The sequence below is a fragment of the Daldinia caldariorum genome (genome assembly GCF_022478825.1).
Source record: "Daldinia caldariorum strain CBS 122874 unplaced genomic scaffold F4812scaffold_2, whole genome shotgun sequence".
NCBI lineage: Eukaryota > Fungi > Ascomycota > Sordariomycetes > Xylariales > Hypoxylaceae > Daldinia > Daldinia caldariorum.
In genome coordinates this window covers 2,678,459-2,698,943 of record NW_025953038.1, presented here as the reverse complement: position 1 = coordinate 2,698,943, position 20,485 = coordinate 2,678,459, and the positions used below count along the sequence as shown (strand labels likewise).

Below are 20,485 nucleotides of genomic sequence, written 5' to 3'. Positions count from 1 at the left end.
ACTGAGGGCCACTTGAAAGAGCCTAACACAAAGGGTGCTATATTCATGTTGGCTGCGAAAAGAAACTTATTCCATGGCGACCTGAAACCAAAGCTCGTAGTCAATTCATGATTATAAATACGTGGAGTTACCGGAGTTCCAGCTTGTCAGATTACCCATCTTAGTTTACTTGTTCAGCCCAACACATGTATATTTCCCGATCTAGCTTCGTTTTATTCCACTCCAGCTACGTTTTCCATATTGGGAAGGTTAATATAGGTAATTTTTGTATAGAAGGCGTACATCTTCCTACTATTTACAGCTCGGTGTGTGCTTGGGCGTATAGCTGAGGGCATGGCTGTGAATCCCATACCAATATGATCATGTGTACTCCATAATACTGGACTGGAGTCACGTATTACCTTTTTGCTTGTTATCGTGAGTCTTGAGAATATGGTCCTCTTTCCTTATTATGACAGGTTCTCCCTCTTTCGTTCTTTCTCAAGTTCCTGATTCACGCACCAAAAAAAAAGTTTTTTTCCCCCCCTTATCAGCACTCGCCATAGCAACGCTCCTCCATAACCTCTTTCCGCATAACAACCAGACCCACGTAACTTCCTCTTAAAATTTTTACCACTGAAATTTCTACCCTACAATCAAAGACAAAAATAATGCAAATTTGTGTCTACTTCTACACAAAGGATAGCATTGTTCTCTCTTCTCCCTAAACTATTGTTTTGTGGACATTTGACGTTATTATTAACCTGTCTATTTTCTACTTTACCCTTTACCCTCATACCCTTGCACTGGATTTGATACATTACATACTTTTGTGTTGAGACCAGTTTGCAATGGCGTACAAAAAACCTGTAACAGAACCCATTGCAGTCGTTGGTGTAAGCTGTCGCTTCGCCGGCGGCGCTACGTCGCCAGCCAAGCTATGGGATGTGCTCTGCGATGCACCGGATCTCTCTCGAGAAGTCCCTCCCGAGAGATTCAGTGCTGAAGCTTTTTACCATCCTGACGGAGAGTACCACGGTACAACCAATTCCATCAAGGCATATTGGCTAGATCAAGATCACCGCGTCTTCGATGCTAATATGTTCAATATCACCCCGAAGGAAGCTGAAGCCATCGACCCCCAACAGCGTCTAATCCTCGAAGTTGTCTATGAAGCTTTGGAATCAGCTGGATACAGTCTAAACACATATTCCGGGAAGAATGTCGCCGTTTTCTCAGGTGTGATGACTGCCGACTATGATACCCTATCCCAGCGGGATGAGCTATCCACAAGCCAGTATTACGCCACTGGTAATGCTCGATCCATCATTTCGAACAGAATTTCATACTTCTACAACTTCCAGGGTCCCTCTATGACTATAGACACCGCTTGCAGCTCGAGTCTGGTGGCTCTACACCAAGCTGTCTTGAGCTTACGCTCAGGGGAAAGCATTATGGCCTGTGTAACAGGCACAAACATAATGATGACTCCGGAACAATTCCTTGTAGAGTCCAGTCTACACATGCTTAGTCCTACTGGTAGAAGCCGAATGTGGGATGCAGCCGCTGATGGCTATGCACGTGGAGAGGGCATTGCGGCATTTCTACTTAAGCCCCTTTCTCGAGCCTTGGCAGAGGGCGACGAGATCACTGCCGTTATCCGCGACACTGGAGTCAACTCTGACGGACGGACAAAGGGAATCACTTTGCCAAATCCCCAGGCCCAAACTGCGCTGATCAAGGACACATATCTCAAGACTGGCCTGGATTTGATGAAGCCTGAGGATCGGTGTCAGTACTTCGAAGCTCACGGTACCGGTACGCCTGCCGGTGATCCCAGGGAGGCTGAAGCCATTTACAACGCCTTCTTCGACGATAGCACAAGTCTTGGTTCTGGTCCTAACGCGAAGAGCTTGCTAGTTGGGTCTGTCAAGACTGTCCTTGGGCATACCGAAGGTGCAGCTGGGTTGGCTGGACTGCTCAAAGTCATCGAAGCCATGAAGAATGGCGCTGTCCCCCCGAACCTACACCTTGACAAAATAAACCCTGACGTTGAAAGATTTTGCAAGCGCCTTGAAGTGCCGACATCTTTGATCCCCTGGCCTCGTCCACTCAGCGGTCAGCCGAAAAGAGCGAGTGTCAATTCATTTGGATTCGGTGGTGCCAATGCCCATGTAATCGTCGAATCGTATGAACCGCTAATTCACGATCGCCTTTTCAGGAATAACACTGGAATCAAGCTTTCTAGTGGTATACAGGTAGTAAAAAAGTCCGGGGGTGCCCATCTCCCCTTACCTCTTCTCCTATCGGCTGGCTCGCAGAAGTCACTACGCGCGGTCGTCGAGTCCTACCGAGACTATATTCTACAGCACCCAGATGTCGATCATGCTCAACTGGCATGGAGCCTGTATTCCCGCCGAACGGCATTGCCCTACCGATTACCTGTGTCAACAAGTTCAACATCACAGGCACTTCAAGCTCTCAATGATCTTCTCAAGCCAACATCCAATATCACAGGGACTCGAAGCTCTACGGCGACTGGACACCTAAAGATTATCGGAGTGTTCACTGGTCAAGGTGCACAGTGGACTTTGATGTCCAGGTCACTATTTCGTACCAATGAGATATATCGTAATGCCATCCGTGATCTCGACGTGATATTACGCTCCTGTCGCCACCCTCCAACTTGGACGTTAGAAGAACAAATTCTTGCGGAGGGGAATAAATCTCTCGTCGATACCGCCGCTGTATCTCAGCCTCTTTGTACGGCGTTGCAAATAGGACTGGTGAAGCTCTTGAGAAGCCTGGGCATTACCTTTCATACAGTAATCGGACATTCTTCCGGAGAGATCGCAGCGGCGTATGTAGCAGGAAGACTTTCTTCACACGATGCGATATTGATCTCATACTATCGCGGTTATGTTGCACATCTTGCCGGCAATGCGGATGGACAGAAAGGTGGTATGCTTGCTGCAGGCATGTCTGAAGCCGAAGCTTTGGAGTTCTGCGAAACGCCTTTGTTTAAGGGTAGACTTCAGGTTGCAGCAAACAACGCATCCTCTAGTGTTACGCTTTCTGGCGATGTTGAGGCCATTAAGTTGGCTCACGATCAACTTACTAAAGACCACAAATTTTCGAGGCCACTTCGCGTCGACTCGGCTTACCATTCGTTCCATATGACGAAACCGGGTGCCAAATACATCGAGGCTCTACAAGATAGCGACATTGACCAGGATAAACAAGGCAACGGAGTTGTCTGGATTTCCAGCGTCCACGGTCGAAATATGAATGGAGAAAAGCTCGACATAGACTACTGGAAAGACAATATGGTTAAAATGGTGCGATTCCACAACGCTACTCTGAACGCGATTTCTCAACAAGGCCCATTTGACTGTGCCCTGGAAATTGGGCCCCATCCAGCCCTCAAAGGCCCTTTCATGCAGACGGCGACGCCTTTGGGCTCCAATATTCTTTACTTCAGTCCGCTAGATCGATCTAAAAATGACAAGCTAGCTTTCTCTGACTTAATCGGCGCCCTGTGGTCTCACTATGGTACACGAGGAGCTGATCTAGGTGCATATATCAACTTTTCGCTTAGCACTGACGTCCTCGACACCCCCCTTATCGATCTGCCCACATATCCATGGGACCATTCTCAGATATATCATCGAGAGTCCAGAATCTCGCGTCAATTCCATTATAAGTCTGGAGCACCTCACGAACTGCTTGGTGTTCGGACCAGAGATGACAATGAGCACGAGCTAAGATGGCGAAACATGCTGAGGGCGGAGAAGTTGCCCTGGGTTGAGCACCACAGCTTCCAAGGCCATGCTCTTCTACCCGCTTCGGCGTATTGCATTATGGCACTGGATGCAGCGCAAAGTATCATCAGAGACAGGCCGGCCTCGGTAGTCGAACTACAAGATTTACAGATTTTTAGCGGCATAGACATAGAACGAGAGTCTGCAGGTGTCGAAGTAATGTTCACTCTTAATATCCTCCCGCAAGGCAAGGACGAAAACACGGACTCGACAGTCAGGGCAAATTTCACTCTGACATCGTGTCCTGCTGACGGAACGACAAGTATGCGATTGAACATGGTGGGAAATCTCAAGATCTACCTAGGCGAGGCTAGTACGGCTGCCCTACCGTCCCGGTGTGCCTCTGAATCGGAAGCGTTTAGTGCGACTACCGAATCCTTTTACAAAATGATGGAGCACACGGGATTGGTGTACACAGGACCATTTAGGGCGCTCACTTCTATCCAACGTCGTTATAACTACTGCTCTGCGACCTTGAAGCGTCACCATCCGGAAGACACGACAACGTTGCCGATTAGCCCTGCTACACTCGACAGCTGTTTTCAGTCAGCGTTTTTGACATACGCTTTCCCCGGTGATAGGTAAGTCTCTCATATACTGTCTACATAGCATACCTGGTATCTTTGCAACGTTTCAAATTCGCTAACTCCTAATAACAGGTCTCTTTGGACGTCTTTCCTGCCCGTACATATCGAACGAGTGCGCTTTAACTTGACGACGGATAAAAGCGACAATTTAGTTGTAGACACTCACATGGTCGACATCCAACCCTCCGTGACCAATTCTAAAGCTACATTCGACGTCGATATAAGCATTTTCAATGAAAATGGAGATATGGAAATCCAAGTCGAAGGTCTGAGGGTTGCTGCTCTGGCTCACACTCTGCCCAAGGACGATTATGAGCTGTATCTGCACACTGTCACCGACTTGGACCCTAGCGATGAGATTGTTCGCGTAGAGAAACTACCCGCCATTGCATACGATCCGCATGACCCGGTGCTTGTCGAAAGTTGCGCGCGTGTGGCTACGTACTTCGTCAGAAACAGTCACGATGCGCGTGCGCAGTCGTCGGACCTTTCTCTCTACTATGAGAAGTTGGCGCAACTATTCCCAATAATATTGGGAACAGTAGGCCCCGATTCCTGGTCCTCTGACACCAAAGCGAGTATTGATCAATTTGTGGAACGTTCAAACTACTATGATCGGTTGAACTTGATTCGCACGCTTGAAAGTCATCAGCCAGACTCCGTGTTGGATATTCTCCAAGCACTTGTCAGCGAAACGAACTATATGACTTACTCTCACCAACATGTTGGACGGATTGCGAAGCAGATTGCACATCGATATCCAAATATGAACATTCTCAGCCTGGTTGGACCTGAGAGTGAACTTCTTGTTGAAGTCTTGTCGGCTCTCGATTCGTCGTACTCTTCCTTTACCATTGGTGCCAGAACAGCCGAGAGTCTAGGGCAGCATGTCAACCTTGAAGGATCTTCTGGCAAAGTTGTCCGGTCGACACTAGACCTTTCGGCGGACCTCAAGCCTCAGCTAGGACAAGATAATGTTTATGATCTTGTCTTGCTGTCGGCGTCGGAACTAGACGACGCACACGCGCCAGGAACATTAAAGAATATCAGTGCTATCATGAGACCCGGAGGCTTCTTACTCCTGGTGCAGTTCCCTAAACGACAGATACAAATTCAGCCACTTCAAGCTTTGAAACGAAGTGATGATAGAGCTGAGGCGCCAACACCACCCCAGTGGCCAGACGCCCTTGACGCTTATGGCTTCGCCCAGATTGCTAAGAACTGCAACCAGTCTTACTATGCTGGATACTCGATAATGGTCCGGCAATTGAGCTCTCCAGAGGTCGACTTCATGGGCCAATCAACTGCAGCTAAACACAGAATTATCACAGACCACCTGCTCATCATTGGTGGTAAGGATTCGTCTAGTACCGCGATTGCTAAGATAGTGCGCCAAAACCTCCTCTTTTTATGCAACAAAGTCACCTTCCGAGATGCATTTGACAGCGTCGATTCGGATGCCATAAGTAGCTGCACCGCTGCTATCATCCTCACAGATCTTGACAAGCCCCTGATGTCGAACATGACGAAGCGGGCTTTAGATCAGCTGCGAGAACTTCTCAGACCGAACATGAAGGTTATGTGGATCACTTGTAACGCTCGCTTCGGAAATCCAGATCATGCTGCCACCTTTGGGTTCACGCGTACGGTCTCGGCTGAGATTCCGAGCTTGACGCTGCAGATGCTTGATCTAGATCGCGTTACTGGATCCAGGGATCTGATAACGGATAACTTTATTCGCTTGATGACGACTGGTAAAGATAGCACTGACGTTCTCTGGATTGATGAGCGAGAGATCCACGTTGAAAATGGACGTCGGATCATCCCACGTGTCGTGCCCCTGAAGGCGTCGAACGACAAAGTCAACTCTTTGAGACGTGTTGTTTCCACCTCTGGAAATACTCTCAAGGAGGCCATCGAAGTTATTCCGTGTGCCCTCCCTGGCGGCGTGGTTCGCTACGAGGCGAAACTCGGACGTGACAACTCTCATGACCTACATCTTAATCACGTCTCAATCCGGGTTGATTATAGCTCGGTGGTAGCTTTGAATCTGAACCTTGGTAACTCGCTTCCGGCTTACTTGTGTCTTGGTCAAGACTTGAGTACTGGCGCATGCATGATGGCCATATCTCAGAACAACAGTTCGTGCCTTCGACTCCTAGAGGAGCATGTCCACCCCATTCAGAAAGATATGAATATCGGACCGCGCCTGATCTCACTTTCTATGAGATACTTGATAGCCGACATGGTTGCGGCCCAAGCTGGAAAGCAACGTGTAGTTCTCATTGATGCTGATCTGCTACTGTTTGAGTGCGTGAAGGAAGTTGTACCGGGCCGCGTGATTTGGTATACCACCACGAAATCAGAGCAAGGCGACGCGCATGGCGCCTTGTTTCTACATCCGCGCACATCAGCTTGGACTATCAAGGGCATATTCCCGCCATCAGGAGCTGTCATCTTCGACCTCCAATCTCAGGAGCGCACCAAACTTTCACAGCAGATTTCAGAGCTGCTCCCGGCCAACTGCAAGTACTACCCTCGTAGTACCCTGCTAGACCTTCGCAATACGTCCCAAGCAGACAACAAACAGGACTATTTCTGGAAGACTGGCTGGAGAGTGGCGGTCATGAGAGCCTTAGGATCGAATATCACGGACCCACAACGACCTGTAGAGTACAATACTGTTTCTCTCCCGGACCTACAATCGAGTACCGAGATACCCTCGTCTCTGTTCAACGTCCTTGACTGGCGAGCTAACCGGAACGCCGAACTCACTATAAAGTACTTCGCCACGGAGCAACTGTTCCGCGCTGACAGGACGTACGTGTTGGTCGGACTGACCAAAGACTTTGGTCAAAGTCTATGCTATCTGCTTCTCAAATACGGCGCAAGAAACATTGTTTTGGCGAGTCGCAACCCGAAGACGGATCCTAAATGGATAGGAGAACTATCGCACGCCTACGATGCGAAGATCGAGGTGCGAAAATGCGACGTCACCAACCTCGCCAGCGTGCGAGAATTCAAGGACGCTCTATCCCAGTCGATGCCTCCGGTCGGTGGTGTAGCCAACGGTGCTATGGTTCTTGATGACCGCGTCTTCGCGCAGATGGATATTGACACGTGGGAACGAGTCCTACGCCCCAAGACCGTTGGTTCTCACAATCTGCACACCGTCTTCAACGATCCCAACCTCGAGTTCTTCATCATGACGTCGTCCTTCGCTGCGATCGGTGGCCACCCGGGTCAATCAAACTACGCCGCGGCCAACATGTACATGAATGGATTGGCGGGTATGCGACGGCAGCTCGGACTGGCGGGCTCGGTGTTAAACATCGGCGTCATCTATGGTATTGGTTTTCTACAGCGAGAGAAGGAGGAGTTGTACGCTGGCCTGGAACGTGAGGGATACCCGCCGATTTCAGAGCGCGATATCCACCACATGTTCATCGAGGCTGTTCTCACCGGCCGCCCCGGACAGCAGAAGGCGCCCATAGACCTGACAACTGGTCTTCGCCGATTCGATCCCTCGGACTCGAATCCCCTGCATTGGCACCAGGACCCGAGATTCGGCCACTACACCCGGCAAGAAACGGAGGACGCGAGCGCTGCGGCGGTCAGCATGCGGCAAAGCGTAAAGGACATCATCCAGACCCTCACAGAATCGGATGCCCTCTCTCAGGCCATCTTGCCAGCATTCACGGAGCGGTTGCAGACGCTCCTCCAGCTACCCGAAGAGGCCATTAATTCGGACCAGAGTATTTCCGAACTAGGCGTCGACTCGCTTGCCGCTGTCGAGATCCGCGGATGGATCTTCAAGACCATTGGCAAGGATGTGTCTGTGATCAAGTTGCTTGGTGGTACCAGTATTCAGAAGTGTAAGCCCCCCCCCAATTACCAACCTTTTCCATTCATATTTCTATATTTGTCCTTGAAGGAGAAAAGTTACTAACGACTATGAATAGTGTGTTTGGAGCTCGCTGAGCAGATCCTGGCTGATCGCAAGAAGGCGGAAAAGTAAAGTGGCATGAACGAATAGACGAGAAGCTATCTACTTCTACTTGCATGGTGAGCATATTGTCTCACATTAGACACATGCAGTAGAAATGATACCATAATGAGCGTTAGAGTTTTTCTTTTTTTTTACGAGAACCACACTTTAACAACTGAAAGGGAAAAAAGGGGGTGGTGGTTTATGCCGGATGTTTTCATTACTTGAGTAATATTTGAGGCTCGCATTTCGCATAGACTGAGCAACGCTGTAATGCTAATTCTCTGCTCTGAAAAACATGTCGTCTTTGATCCCGTGATTCATGTAGCGCTTAGTGAAGCATCAGAGCCGTGTTGCTTTGAGATATCAGCGCAAAAACAGACTAATAGAAAGACGGGGAGCAACTACTTAATACTTAATATCATACGGACTTGTTCCAGTTGAGACGATTATATATTTATTAACAAATAGCCTAGCTCAATACCTTCCTGAAGTCACTCATTCGTAAACTACCTAAGTATGCCCAAGTGTGCCTCAGCACAGAGTAGGTCCATTCATATCATATCTACACATAGCAAGAGCTTAGTCTGTCGTGTTGTATCGTCATTTACAGCGGAGCTGCCGCTGTTTACGCCTTCTCCAGTCTCTTAGCGACAGTGCCCCAGTTGATGACGTTCCAGATGGCATTGAAGTATTCGGCCTTGCGGTTCTGGTATTGCAGGTAGTAAGCGTGTTCCCAAGCGTCAATACCTAGGAGCGGAATGTGGTTTCCAATGACCGGGTCCTGGTTGGCCTTGGTGATAACCTGTAGGGTGCCAGCAGCCTTGTCCTTGACTAGCCAAGCCCAGCCGCTTCCTTGGATACCCGCTAAGGCGGTGTTGATCTGCTTCTGGAGGGTTTGGAAGGAGCCGAAGTCTTTCTCAATGGCCGACTTCAGAGCACCCTCGGGCTCACCACCGCCTCCCTTGTTGTTAGGAGCTAGGTTTTCCCAGAATAGAGTGTGGTTCTTGTGTCCGCCTCCGTGGAAGTTGAGCAGAGGAGCAGCGGCAGCTGCTTGGATTTCGTCGCCCTTGGCCTTGGCTTCCTCAATTGTCTCCAGCGCGCTGTTCAGGCCGGTAACGTAGGTCTGGTGGTGGCCCTTGTGGTGAAGCTCCATGATCCTTCCGGAGATGTATGGTTCGAGTGCGCCATAATCGTCTGTGTGGTTTTTGTTAGCCGATCGAGCTCATAAAGAAGAATCACAATTTGGCTGATAACGTACATGAGAGGTCGGGCAAAGTTGCCTTGCCTCTGACAAAAGAAGTGCTAGCCAGCGCGGCAACGCCAGGTTTCACGGAGCTGGCGCGCAAAGCAGCTCGTACGGAGGGAGCAGATCGAAATAGTGTAGTCGCCATCTTGATTTTTATAGTCGTGTATTATATACCTAAGGTGTGAAGCTTCAATTGAGGTATTTAACCTTTAAAAATTGCACTTATAATTAGTTGAAAGTGAAGAAGTAGCAGGATTAATCAAGAGAGGGGAGGGAAAAAAAAGTATCGTGTAAAAATAAAGGTTAGGTACTAGGTAGAAACTGCTATAAAGATATTATGTATAAGCTATCGGCTCTGCTCGGAAACAACCTAGCCATTTACGTTGCGATACTACAACCAGGAATGATGTCAACTACAAACTGCATGTAGGTAGGTACCTTGCTTGTTAGTCACTCTAGCTTGTGCTGCTGTGTAATCACTCTCGCGGTTACGACTTACAAGAGAGCCGTAGAAGCTATGTCCGAGCTGTCAAATGCGGGGCATAAGAGCTCTCGGCCTCCGAATTGGGACGAAGGGGAAGGGGAAAAGCTAAGCAAATAGTCAATATTCCGTCATGAATTATTTTTTACGTTACACAGAAAAGTTAAGTGCCTTTTAGCTTGGCACTTACATACAGTGTCGCACAGTGCCTGAGTATAGACAGTTAAGGTATTTGATATGTAAAAGCACACATTTAAACCTCTATAATGTACATCGGTAGACCAGGTACACAGTAAATGGAATGGGATGCATGGCACGTAAAAAGCGCGTCTTGCCCCGCCAACAATCCCGGAAGTACATTAGATTAGGTAGACATACGCATCCATGTATTAGTGATACTTATCGAGATCTTTCACGACCAACTTGTCGCCAGAGAATGAGGAAGCATCTTCCATCGATTTCTAAAATCGTACGCACAACATGTCCTACTACGACATAGATGCGATCCTTACCGATGCCGAAGTAAGTCCAAAACTCCAAATATCTTTTTTTTTCTCCTTTCTTTTTTTCTTCTTCTATAATTAACAACCCTCCCCGAAGAAAGTTCCTTGCAAATTCGAACTCGATGTACCCGAACTTGGTTATCTCGACAACAATCCTTCCCAACCGCTAAAGAAAGGTGCCTCGATCGGACTGCCATTATGGCTTGCCGAACCTCTTGCTCTTACGAGTAGGTTGTCAAGCAGTTCAGAAGAGGGTTCCAGTTCGTTTGTCACCCTCGATCTCCCCCCTTCGTTATCCAACGAGGTCATGTCTGCCCTGAAAGCCGATCCTCGAGCCGTGCCCCTCCGCGACCAGTCCCATAATTTCTACGGCCTCGGAACACGCATGCTCGACGTCTTCGAGGAGGCGGAGGTATGCGCCATCCTCCGAAGAACTTTCGTTACGAGAGCTGCAGATATCGCGCTCCACGCGAGGAAAGCCGGTGCCACCGAGGATATGGGCGTTGGCACTGGTGAAGAGTTCTTGAGAGGCTTAGAGGAGTGGGAGAGGAAATTGTTCAGAAAAGCCCACGAGGGTACAAAAGGAACCAAGGAATGGATGGAACGGATTAAAAAATATTGATGGTCTAGGCCATTATTGACAGAGATATTATGATGCCCATAGTGGGATGCCGTTCACTCGAGTGGACTGTGAGATCTCTTCTATTACTGTGCGACTATCGGTATGATGCGTGTGCTATATTAGGCACTAATGTAGCAGCATCACCATGTTGGACGTTCTGGACAAGACTATCCAAGCTTGACCATACACTAGGAACATGGAAGGCTTGGGGTTTTATTAAACATATCGTACATAATACGTTATATAGAGGTAGGCGTACACGTATAACGAAGACATTTGAAAATTAATCGCAGGGTTGATACTATGTTTTTTTATAGAAGTACAGGAACAATTAAAGGGTTTCAAATGCTAGATAGTATACGGATTTGTCAAATGGTTTGCGCATCTTGAGTTTAGGTACCTAGGTACATAACCAGGTACATGACTACATGGCGTCCATCGACATATGAGCCGGAGTGCAAGTGGTTTATCGATAACAGATTTACATAAACCCATGCAGTACCTAGGTACCTAATAGATTCATCAACAATAACTTAAGCAACAAACGATCTTCCCAACAACAACAACACGACCGGCTCAGCAGTATGTCCTTCGATCCTGGCCGAATCTCCAAAGCTGATGCCGCTGCCTACTCATCTTCCTCATCTGACGATGATGATGAAGATGACTACCTGCAGCCTTCTACCAACCCGCAAGCCGACGAATTCTTTGACTTAAACCCTCGCAAACGAAGACGAACCGGTCGCAACGCTAAGGAAAGCGCCGCTCTGGGCATATTCGGGTCTGACAGCGAGGACGATGGCCCGGGGAAGAGGTGGAAGTCGAAAAAGGATTTGCGCCATAAGAACGTGGCCTTCGTTTCCGCTGGTCAGGAAAGCTTAAACCAGAATTTAAATGATGAATCCATCGAAGATGACAAGGGTCAGGATGAAGATAAAGATGAAGATGACGATGACGACGAAGACGAAGAGCAATCCGGCAGCCACCCTGGCTTAGGCGCTAAACCAGTCCATTCCAAGATGCAAGAAGATAGCGACGAAGACAACGAAGATGAAGATATGACGGGAGTCGGTTTGGGATTCGGTGCCACCTCTCATGGGATAGGTTGGAAGCCTCCCACTTCGTCGCAAACCATGCCCGTCACCGGCGAGACGCCAAGTAAGCCGCCAAAGCTCAAATCGAGGTACGATGGAAGCACACCTCTAGGGAAAGGGTTTGTCCCTTCATCCGCAAACGACCCTGTTCTAAAACCGAATCTCGATCGAGACACTTCCCCGGCACCTCAAACCCCTAAATCTAGTGCTTTTGGTGGGAAAAAGGCCAAGTCATTCGCAGCTCGAATGATGGAGAAGATGGGTTACGTAGAAGGACAAGGTCTAGGTGCCCAGGGCCAAGGACGAAGCGGTATCATCGAAGCGACTCTACGCCCGCAAGGAGTTGGTTTGGGCGCTGTAAGGGAGAAATCGGAAAAAGAACGCAAAGAAGAAAAGCGCCAGGCCCGAATGCGAGGGGAGGAAGTCAGTGATTCGGATGAAGAAAGAAGGGCGAAGCGTGACAGGAGGAAGAAGAAGGGAACAGACAGTGCAGTTGGTAGTGGCGCGAGCACCCCAAGGAAACCCAAGACGAAATACCTTACCGTTACCGACATTCAAAAAGCCGCTCCAGGCCTGCAAATTCCAGACGCCTTTACTCCCATATTAGATCTAACGGGGCGAGATCAAAAGCTGTTGACATCTAGCTCGGGTTTATTGACTCCGAAGGCTGGTGCCGAGCTTGTCGCGCAGACGGAAGCGCAAAAATTGGCAAGGCGTGCTCAGGGTGATCTCGCCGCCTTTGTTGAAGAATGGAAGAGCCTAGAGGAACGGAAGGCATGGCTAACTATGGAGGAAGCCCAGCGCCAACAGGAGCTTGGTGAGCTCGAGAGTAGCTTCGCAGGACTCGATATTTTCTCGACTGTCTTAGACGGAGTCAGCCAAGCCGCTCAGGAGAGAGATTGGGACCTGGTTATGTCTGGGCTCAAGAAAGCCGAATCAGCAGCATCGACTCACGGCGATGAAGAACTTGCCGCGCTTGCGGTATCCGCCATTCATCCTTTTCTAAGAGATGCTACTCAAGGCTGGCATCCATTAGAAGACCCAAAATTAGGCAATTTTGCTTCCGACCTCTCAGATATTCGGGGACTTCTAGGCCTTACCAAAACCCCTAACAAAAACACAATCACGAAATGGCAAGATACCGAAATTGACGGTACACATCGTCATCACATCAAGTCGGCAACGGCCTGGGAGAGTATGATCTATCAAATCCTGTTTCCCAAGCTTGTAACAGCTATTTCCCAGACTTGGGATGTTTATGATGCAGTACCACTCCTGGAATTTTTCGAAAAATGGGAACAGCTTTTACCAGACTTTGTCCGCCTGCAGCTCATTGAGCAAGTAGTAAGGAGACTTGAAGGTGGCGTCAGCAGCTGGAAGCCGAGAAAAAGGCACGAGAACTTGCACATATGGCTCTTCCCTTGGCTTCAGCATCTCCCAGTTCATCATCTGGACCCCAAGGGAACTGGGCTAGTAGGAGAGGTGAGACGCAAGTTCAGACAGCTAATTGGCACATGGGACTTCTCTAAAGGCGTAGTGCCCGGTCTCAAACAATGGAAAGACGTATTCCGCCCAACCAAGGAACAGGACCAATGGAGACCTTTAGTTATGCATCACCTGCTCCCAAGTCTCGCTCGATATCTACGAATTAATTTCCGCGTCGACCCTAGCGACCAAGAACCATACCTTGAAATGCTCAACGGTGTCTTCAAGTGGACGGACATCATCTCGGCGTCTCTAGTAGGAGAGGTCATAGTTTCAGAAGTGTTCCCTATGTGGCATAATATTCTCTACCAATGGCTCACCAGCCCAGACGCCAATTATGAAGAAATCGGCGCCTGGTTTGAATGGTGGAAGGATCAGGCGATACCTAGTGAGATATCATCTCTTCCGAGTATTTCTGCCGAGTTTGAGAAAGGTACCGCCATGATCGAGACTGCACTTGATCTCGGCGCAGATGCGAAGAGTAAACTTCCTCGGCCTGACGGTCGTCCTGCTCACCAACCGAAGCCCCACAAACCCAAAGCAGACAAGAAACCCATATCTATACCCGTACCACAAGAGCCTATTGACAAACCAGAACCCACATTCCGCGACGAGATAGAAAACTGGTGTCAAGAGAACGACCTCCAGTTCATCCCGGTCCGCAAAGCCAACGAAGAGGGCAAGCATTACTTCCGTATTACAGCTCGTATGGATGGTAAGGGAGGTGTTTTGGCATACTTTAAGGGCGGTGACACATTGGTCGTTGAGTCCCGAAAAACCAACCTGGAGTTGAAACGGGATATCAAGGACGACTGGGGCCTATTAATCGAACCTTTATATCAGGAAATAGAACAGGGAGGAAGGAGGTAAAGATAACTAGATGCCCATATAGAATGGGAAAATCCTAATGAAGAGATAAAGAGAGGGGACGGAATCAATTTGGGAGGTTATAAGGATAGTTTTCTGCCCACTCTCCGATATACTTACATTAGTAATACAGTACAGATCAATCCGCTCTGTACCTCCTATATATATACATGTGAGCTTGGTCAGGGAACCAGCTTCATATAAATTAGCAGGTGTCCAGCCATCGATTATGGACATGGATATTAGCACTTCAAATATCTTCTATCACATTCAACTTAAACATGGGCTGCTCATAATTAGAGGCAAGGGAAGGTAAATCCACTACACTTTCATCCACCATATGCTAATCGTTCTCTCCACAACATCACTTGCTACCAATGTGGTATACGCAAGGCCGGTGAGGTCTCTAGAAGCCACAAGTCTCCAAAACTTTAGCAGTCTTTCCTTTTTCCTTGAAGCTTTTCTTAGGAAACTCCAGCCAAGGCCATATCGGTTTGCTACCTCTTAGTTAGATCTCCCATCCTAATTCCTTCCTCCTAGTCTGCCTCCCTTAACTCTAACACTCATCAAATACCATCGCTTATTCGCGTGATGAAACCGCACATTTTTAGATATGCTGCATTCTACCAAACAAGCGCTGCCATACGTTAGGTAGCTTCAAATATTATCTAGGACTTTCTTTCCGTTGCTCAAGTTAACATGATTGGTCTTAGAAAACTGGCACTTCTAAGCTTCATCATATCCATCTTTGTTTCAGCACATCCACTTGCATCACGAGAGGAAAATGAGCCCGAGCCGAATGTTGGGCGGTATATTGTCACTCTTCGAGATGGATTGGGCGCGACTGCCGTAGAGGAGCATATACGACGAGCGACTAATATGCATGCCCTCGACAACTCGCCCGCGGTAGAAATTGGGAGGCGATGGAACATTGGATCTTGGAACGCATATTCGTGCACAATGGACAGCGATGTCCGCACTCAGATCGGAAGCGATAATGTCGTTGAGATGATCGAGCCGGACGGCGAAATAAATCTGATGAAGCATGTAGTACAACAGGACGCCTCCTGGGGCCTGGCTGACCTTTCTCATCGGGTTCCAAACAACTCGGATTATATTTACGACTCGAGAGCCGGCGAAGGCACGTACGCGTACGTCCTCGACACCGGGCTGCTGAATACGCACGAGGAATTTGAAAATCGTGCCTCTCTGGGTCACAACGTGGTGGGTGGGATATTCGCGGATGAAGTTGGCCATGGGACACACGTGGCAGGTACAATCGCCGACAAGACTTAGTAATTTCAAGTTCCATCGACCGTGTAGGTAATGATTCTATAAGTGCTGACTTTCCTCGCAGCGGTGTCGCCAAAAAGGCAAAAGTTATTTCGGTTAAAATCTTCGCAAACGCCGCGTCCCATACTTCGGATCTTCTCGAGGGGATCCATTGGGCCGTCCAGGACATCATCACGAAGAAACGCCAGAATTCGTCCGTCATCAATATCAGCGCGGTTGGGTATCTCAGAGAATCTGTTAATCGAGCGGTAGAGGAAGCATATAAGCGAGGCGTGTTGATCGTGGTAGCTGCTGGTAATTACAATCAGGATGCTCGAAACTACTCACCAGCATCCGCCTCGGCGGCCATAACCGTTGGTTCCGTTGGAAGGGACCACACGCGTTCCCATTTCAGCGACTGGGGTGAACTAGTCGACATCTTCGCGCCAGGCGAACATATTCTGTCTGCGTGGATTCAAACCGACCAAGATACGGCATCCCTCAGCGGCACGAGCATGTCCACACCTCACGTATCCGGCCTCATTCTATATCTGAAGAGCCTGGTTCCTTACCAGATGAAAACCCCACGTGACAGTCTCGACGTTCTACGGAGGCTGGCGACGGACGGGGCTGTCAGAGATCCCCATGGCTCCAAAAACTTCCTAGCTTATAACGGAAACGGCGTAGCCATCTTTACAGGTGATCTAGCACGGAGCTCAACCAATAAATACTGATTGTAGTCTATCAAGGCCTTTGGATGAGCCTTTAATGCAAGGTCTGACCATGGAAACCTCATAGTGGTATAGGAATGGCTCGGCTTCAACTACTTCCAGTGTTCCATCTAGAAATCAGTCCTAGCATCCTTGAGTAGTCATAGCACACATTAGAATATAGTCTTGCCAATGTAGGATAGCCTGAAATGGCCCATTATACTTGCTTCTCACAGTATTTGATATGTTGTGTACCCAGCTAGTGGCTTGTATTCTATCTCACGGTTTTCCCATAGGCTTGGCTTAGGTACGCAAATTGTGTAAACTGGTGAGGGAAATCTGGTACTCGAGTTTTCTTTCTCGGAGAGTCTCAGTTATGACTCGCTTTGGTATCTTTATTACTGCATGAAATCGATCGATAGGTATAATCTAATCCGCTATGCGAAGTTTCTCGATTTTACAACATCTTTATATACGGGTTAATAACCACAATCCTCCTACATCCCAAGAAATACACACATATACAACACATCACCGCAACTTAGAATACGATGTTTAGTATACGCCTCCACGCAGGCATGGCGGCAAGCTTCTCGCGATACGCGTTGATTTCGGGCCAGTCGACCTCACGTCGTCCAGTATCGATGTCAATCTGGTGTGTGCGCAACCAACCAGTACGCTTCCATATATAACCAATAACCCAGAATAAAATCACGACGGGAAGGGCGAGATAGGTCTCGAAGAATCCTGCAGCATCATTGAAGCCACCTTTAGGAGGGCAGATAGCGACATAGAACTAGAAACAGTTTAGTAAAGCATGCACACTGGCCATGTAGAAAGGGATAAGCTTACCTGAGCGATTAATACGAGAACAACCAGGATAAGTCCGAGCCATGATCCCCAGATACCGCCAATCGCCTTGAATGGAATTTCATCCAAAGTGTGTCCGTGGTATGCCCAAGCCTTACGGAATCGGATATGCGCCAGACAGATAGAGCCCCAGGTGAAGAGAGCAGCAAGACCAGACAAAGCCTGTAACCAGGTGAAGATATCGGGGCCGGCGGCGGCTAAGTTGATGTATGCAAGAAGACCGAAGGCGAGGAGGGCACCAACAGAGAAGGTAGGACGGCCGCCACGGTCGACGTACGTGAAAATCTTAGGGGCGTAGCCCTGCTGGGCAAGGGCGGTCAAAGTACGGCTTCCACCATAAACACCAGATACACTGATGGACACGACTGAAACCAAGATAATAAAATTCATGAAGTGGTTGAAACCGTTCAGGTTCGCGTATTGTCCAACCAACACGAAAGGCGACGCCGTAACATCGCTGGAGCTCGCGTTGAGCAGATGGGGGTCGTCGCTAGGTACTAGAAGACCAACGAAAGTGAGACCGAGGATATAGAAACTGTAATCAAGTGTTAGAAGATACTACAGATATACGAAAGAAGCAATTACGGATAATTCAAGGAAACTTACAGAGTGATACGCCAGAAGACCTGCTTGATAGCGCCGGGAAGGGCTTTTGCGGGGTTGCGAGACTCGGCAGCAGCGAGACCAACCAGCTCAGTTCCGCTGAACGAGAAGGCAGCCGTGACGAATACAGCACAGAAACCGCGGAAACCGTTTCGGAATGCACCGGGTTCGTACCAGAGGCGCGCGCCGTAGTAATTGTCATAACGGCTTCCCTCGGGGCCACCTCCAAGGACGCAAACGAGCGAAATGAACATGAAGACGACGGTGGCAGTGAGCTTTAGGAGGGAAGCCCAAAACTCTTCCTCGGCGTAACCAATAGTTCCGAAAATGTTCACGATAATGAGGAAGACGTAGAAGATGGTAATCCAAACGCCAGGACTAATTTCCGAGTTCCAATAACCGATCGAGATGGCGCAAACAGTGAGTTCTAGCGGAACGACGACAGCCCATTGCAAGACGTAATTCCATCCCATGGCAAAACCCCAGGCAGGGTCAATGAAGCGAGTCGCATATGTATAGAAACCACCAGAGATAGGAAACATGACAGCCAGTTCACCAAGAGCGTAGACTACGGAGAATATCGTGGTTAAACTTCGAACCGCCTAGACGAAGACATAGGGAATCATTGGGTAGTGGAATAATACATACCGACATTAAACATCATCACACCGATGATGAAGAAATCGATCAATAGAGTAGCAGGGCCCTGTTCATTAATGCGGTCAGATTGAAAATCGTATAAGACAAGAATCGCGAAACGATCGCATTTGGCAACTTACACCTGTAGCTAAAGCACTACCCGAACCGACGAAGAAACCAGCACCGATGGAACCTCCAATAGCAATCATGTGCAAATGCCTCGGTTTCATGCTCCGGTCGAGCTCGACAATACCAGCGCCATAGTCACGTTTCTTGAAGGATTCGAGGTTCAGACCATTTCGTGTCGCCCACTTATCAGCTCTTACTACACCCTCTCCCCCATCGACATCCGGGCTCGAGTAGCTCGGAAGGCCGATATCCTTCTCATCTTTGCTGCCATTACTGGCGGCAGGCTCGGAGGATACCATTTCGGACGGGATGAATTAGTTACCGGACACGGGCAGAGAAATGACGGTTGTAGCTATGTTACAAGAAAAAGAGAAGGAATGAAAAAAGGATAAGAAGAGGGAAGAGGAGAAATAGAAGAATAGTAGTAAATCCTGGTGATTGGCAAACGGCTAGGAATGCGACGATATACTATCCAATCGGCCGAAGGCCACCCCGTAGACACAAGAGTCTGATTTCCAGAGGTGAAAGGAATGAGGCGATGTCACAGTAAGTAAAGCGACGAGTTGCGCGACCTGGGGGAGCGGGGGGGGGATTATTTATTTATTATACCATACACACACACACACACACATACAGCCTCTCTCTGGATGGCAAAGCCTTACCTGAATCTACTATGTTGGGATGATACAATGGGGAAAGTATAGAAGTACATCCATACTCTCTATGTTCTATATTCTACTCTACATTTTAGTCCGACAAGGATCCTGATAGGACCGGTGGATATGGGACACGTTGGTTGGCGCACATGTAGAATGGGGTGGGAAGGACGACGGGGGGCCCCCTTGGCGCAAGGAACCTTATTCATTGCGAGAGATAAATGCATGAGAGAAGGGGAAATGAGTGTTACCGAGGTAGGCAAGTAATTAGGGATATAATAGATAACTAGACGAATAGATGAATAGATAAAATGATATAACAAGTACCCACCGATGTCAGGTAGCTACCTGTTTGTATATGGAAATCCGTATAAGAATAGATGTGTATTCCGTATAAAGAGGAACTAGGTTTGATAACCAAGATCTAGGGTACCTATCCTCTCGAACGAGCTTGAGGTAGGCATCCGTTTGGGCCTAATCAGAATCCAGACCATGAAATAGTATTTGGTGGGAGCGAATCTGACGACTCGCGTGATGCCTAGGAACTATCTTACTATCTTGGTCACCGGAATTCAGCAGCTAGCCAGACTCGCCATGACCACACACCCTAAAAGACAGCAGGGTTAAACACGATTGCGATTATTAGGTACTCACGCACCTATGTAGGTACATAATATCTACATAGTAGTGATGTATAAAAAGAAAGAATAGAAAGAATAGAACTGAACATGATGATCGATTTCCCTAGTCCTCTAGCAGCATTTAGGAACTTTTGAATTAACTTGGCTATGACGACTAGTAAAACAATAGGAGATAATTCGAAAGCTAAGCTGTGAGGGGAACAACCCTTTTTTTCTTTCTGTCTGGTTAACTCGAAGCTTATTTGTGTTATCAGCTCCCAAGGCATTTCTAAATTCTCCCCCTGTTCCA

The 20,485-nt window shown here is 48.3% G+C and overlaps 6 protein-coding genes across 6 annotated transcripts; 4 read left to right on the top strand and 2 right to left on the bottom strand.

The window, feature by feature from the left end:
* Positions 1-830: 830 nt before the first annotated feature.
* F4812DRAFT_467739 (ketoacyl-synt-domain-containing protein) lies at positions 831-8,691 on the top strand (the record flags this gene model as incomplete). The annotated part of the gene is made up of 3 exons (XM_047938697.1): positions 831-4,381; positions 4,460-8,262; positions 8,350-8,691. The coding sequence occupies 3 exons, from the start codon at positions 831-833 to the stop codon at positions 8,403-8,405; spliced, it is 7,410 nt and encodes a 2,469-aa protein (XP_047794100.1). The 3' UTR covers positions 8,406-8,691.
* A 118-nt stretch (positions 8,692-8,809) lies between these two features.
* On the bottom strand, positions 8,810-10,228 carry F4812DRAFT_415458 (iron/manganese superoxide dismutase domain-containing protein). The gene is made up of 2 exons (XM_047932979.1): positions 9,637-10,228; positions 8,810-9,572 (listed from the first exon to the last, which is right to left on the bottom strand). The coding sequence occupies exons 1-2, from the start codon at positions 9,767-9,769 to the stop codon at positions 9,004-9,006; spliced, it is 702 nt and encodes a 233-aa protein (XP_047794099.1). The 5' UTR covers positions 9,770-10,228; the 3' UTR covers positions 8,810-9,003.
* Positions 10,229-10,369: 141 nt separating this feature from the next.
* Positions 10,370-11,762, top strand: F4812DRAFT_415457 (DNA replication complex GINS protein PSF3). Its single transcript, XM_047932978.1, has 2 exons — positions 10,370-10,627; positions 10,706-11,762. Exons 1-2 carry the CDS (start codon positions 10,586-10,588, stop codon positions 11,228-11,230), a joined length of 567 nt encoding a protein of 188 aa, XP_047794098.1. The 5' UTR covers positions 10,370-10,585; the 3' UTR covers positions 11,231-11,762.
* F4812DRAFT_192246 (TFP11-domain-containing protein) lies at positions 11,759-15,114 on the top strand. The gene has a single exon (XM_047930143.1). It carries the CDS (start codon positions 11,815-11,817, stop codon positions 14,677-14,679), a length of 2,865 nt encoding a protein of 954 aa, XP_047794097.1. The 5' UTR covers positions 11,759-11,814; the 3' UTR covers positions 14,680-15,114.
* Positions 15,115-15,280: 166 nt separating this feature from the next.
* Positions 15,281-17,166, top strand: F4812DRAFT_192443 (oryzin precursor). The gene is made up of 2 exons (XM_047930144.1): positions 15,281-15,971; positions 16,034-17,166. The coding sequence occupies exons 1-2, from the start codon at positions 15,376-15,378 to the stop codon at positions 16,680-16,682; spliced, it is 1,245 nt and encodes a 414-aa protein (XP_047794096.1). The 5' UTR covers positions 15,281-15,375; the 3' UTR covers positions 16,683-17,166.
* Positions 17,167-17,199: 33 nt separating this feature from the next.
* F4812DRAFT_467731 (amino-acid permease inda1) lies at positions 17,200-19,455 on the bottom strand (the record flags this gene model as incomplete). The annotated part of the gene is made up of 5 exons (XM_047938696.1): positions 18,911-19,455; positions 18,780-18,837; positions 18,135-18,699; positions 17,511-18,063; positions 17,200-17,454 (listed from the first exon to the last, which is right to left on the bottom strand). The coding sequence occupies exons 1-5, from the start codon at positions 19,196-19,198 to the stop codon at positions 17,200-17,202; spliced, it is 1,719 nt and encodes a 572-aa protein (XP_047794095.1). The 5' UTR covers positions 19,199-19,455.
* Positions 19,456-20,485: the final 1,030 nt, after the last annotated feature.

Coding starts and splice junctions, on each gene's coding strand:
- F4812DRAFT_415458 (XM_047932979.1), bottom strand. CDS start 9,769: ATGGCGACTACACTATTTCGATCTGCTCCCTCCGTACGAGCTGCTTTG. Junction 9,573..9,636: donor AACTTTGCCCGACCTCTCAT/GTACGTTATCAG, acceptor AAAACCACACAG/ACGATTATGGCGCACTCGAA.
- F4812DRAFT_415457 (XM_047932978.1), top strand. CDS start 10,586: ATGTCCTACTACGACATAGATGCGATCCTTACCGATGCCGAA. Junction 10,628..10,705: donor CGATCCTTACCGATGCCGAA/GTAAGTCCAAAA, acceptor CCCTCCCCGAAG/AAAGTTCCTTGCAAATTCGA.
- F4812DRAFT_192246 (XM_047930143.1), top strand. CDS start 11,815: ATGTCCTTCGATCCTGGCCGAATCTCCAAAGCTGATGCCGCTGCCTAC.
- F4812DRAFT_192443 (XM_047930144.1), top strand. CDS start 15,376: ATGATTGGTCTTAGAAAACTGGCACTTCTAAGCTTCATCATATCCATC. Junction 15,972..16,033: donor ACAATCGCCGACAAGACTTA/GTAATTTCAAGT, acceptor CTTTCCTCGCAG/CGGTGTCGCCAAAAAGGCAA.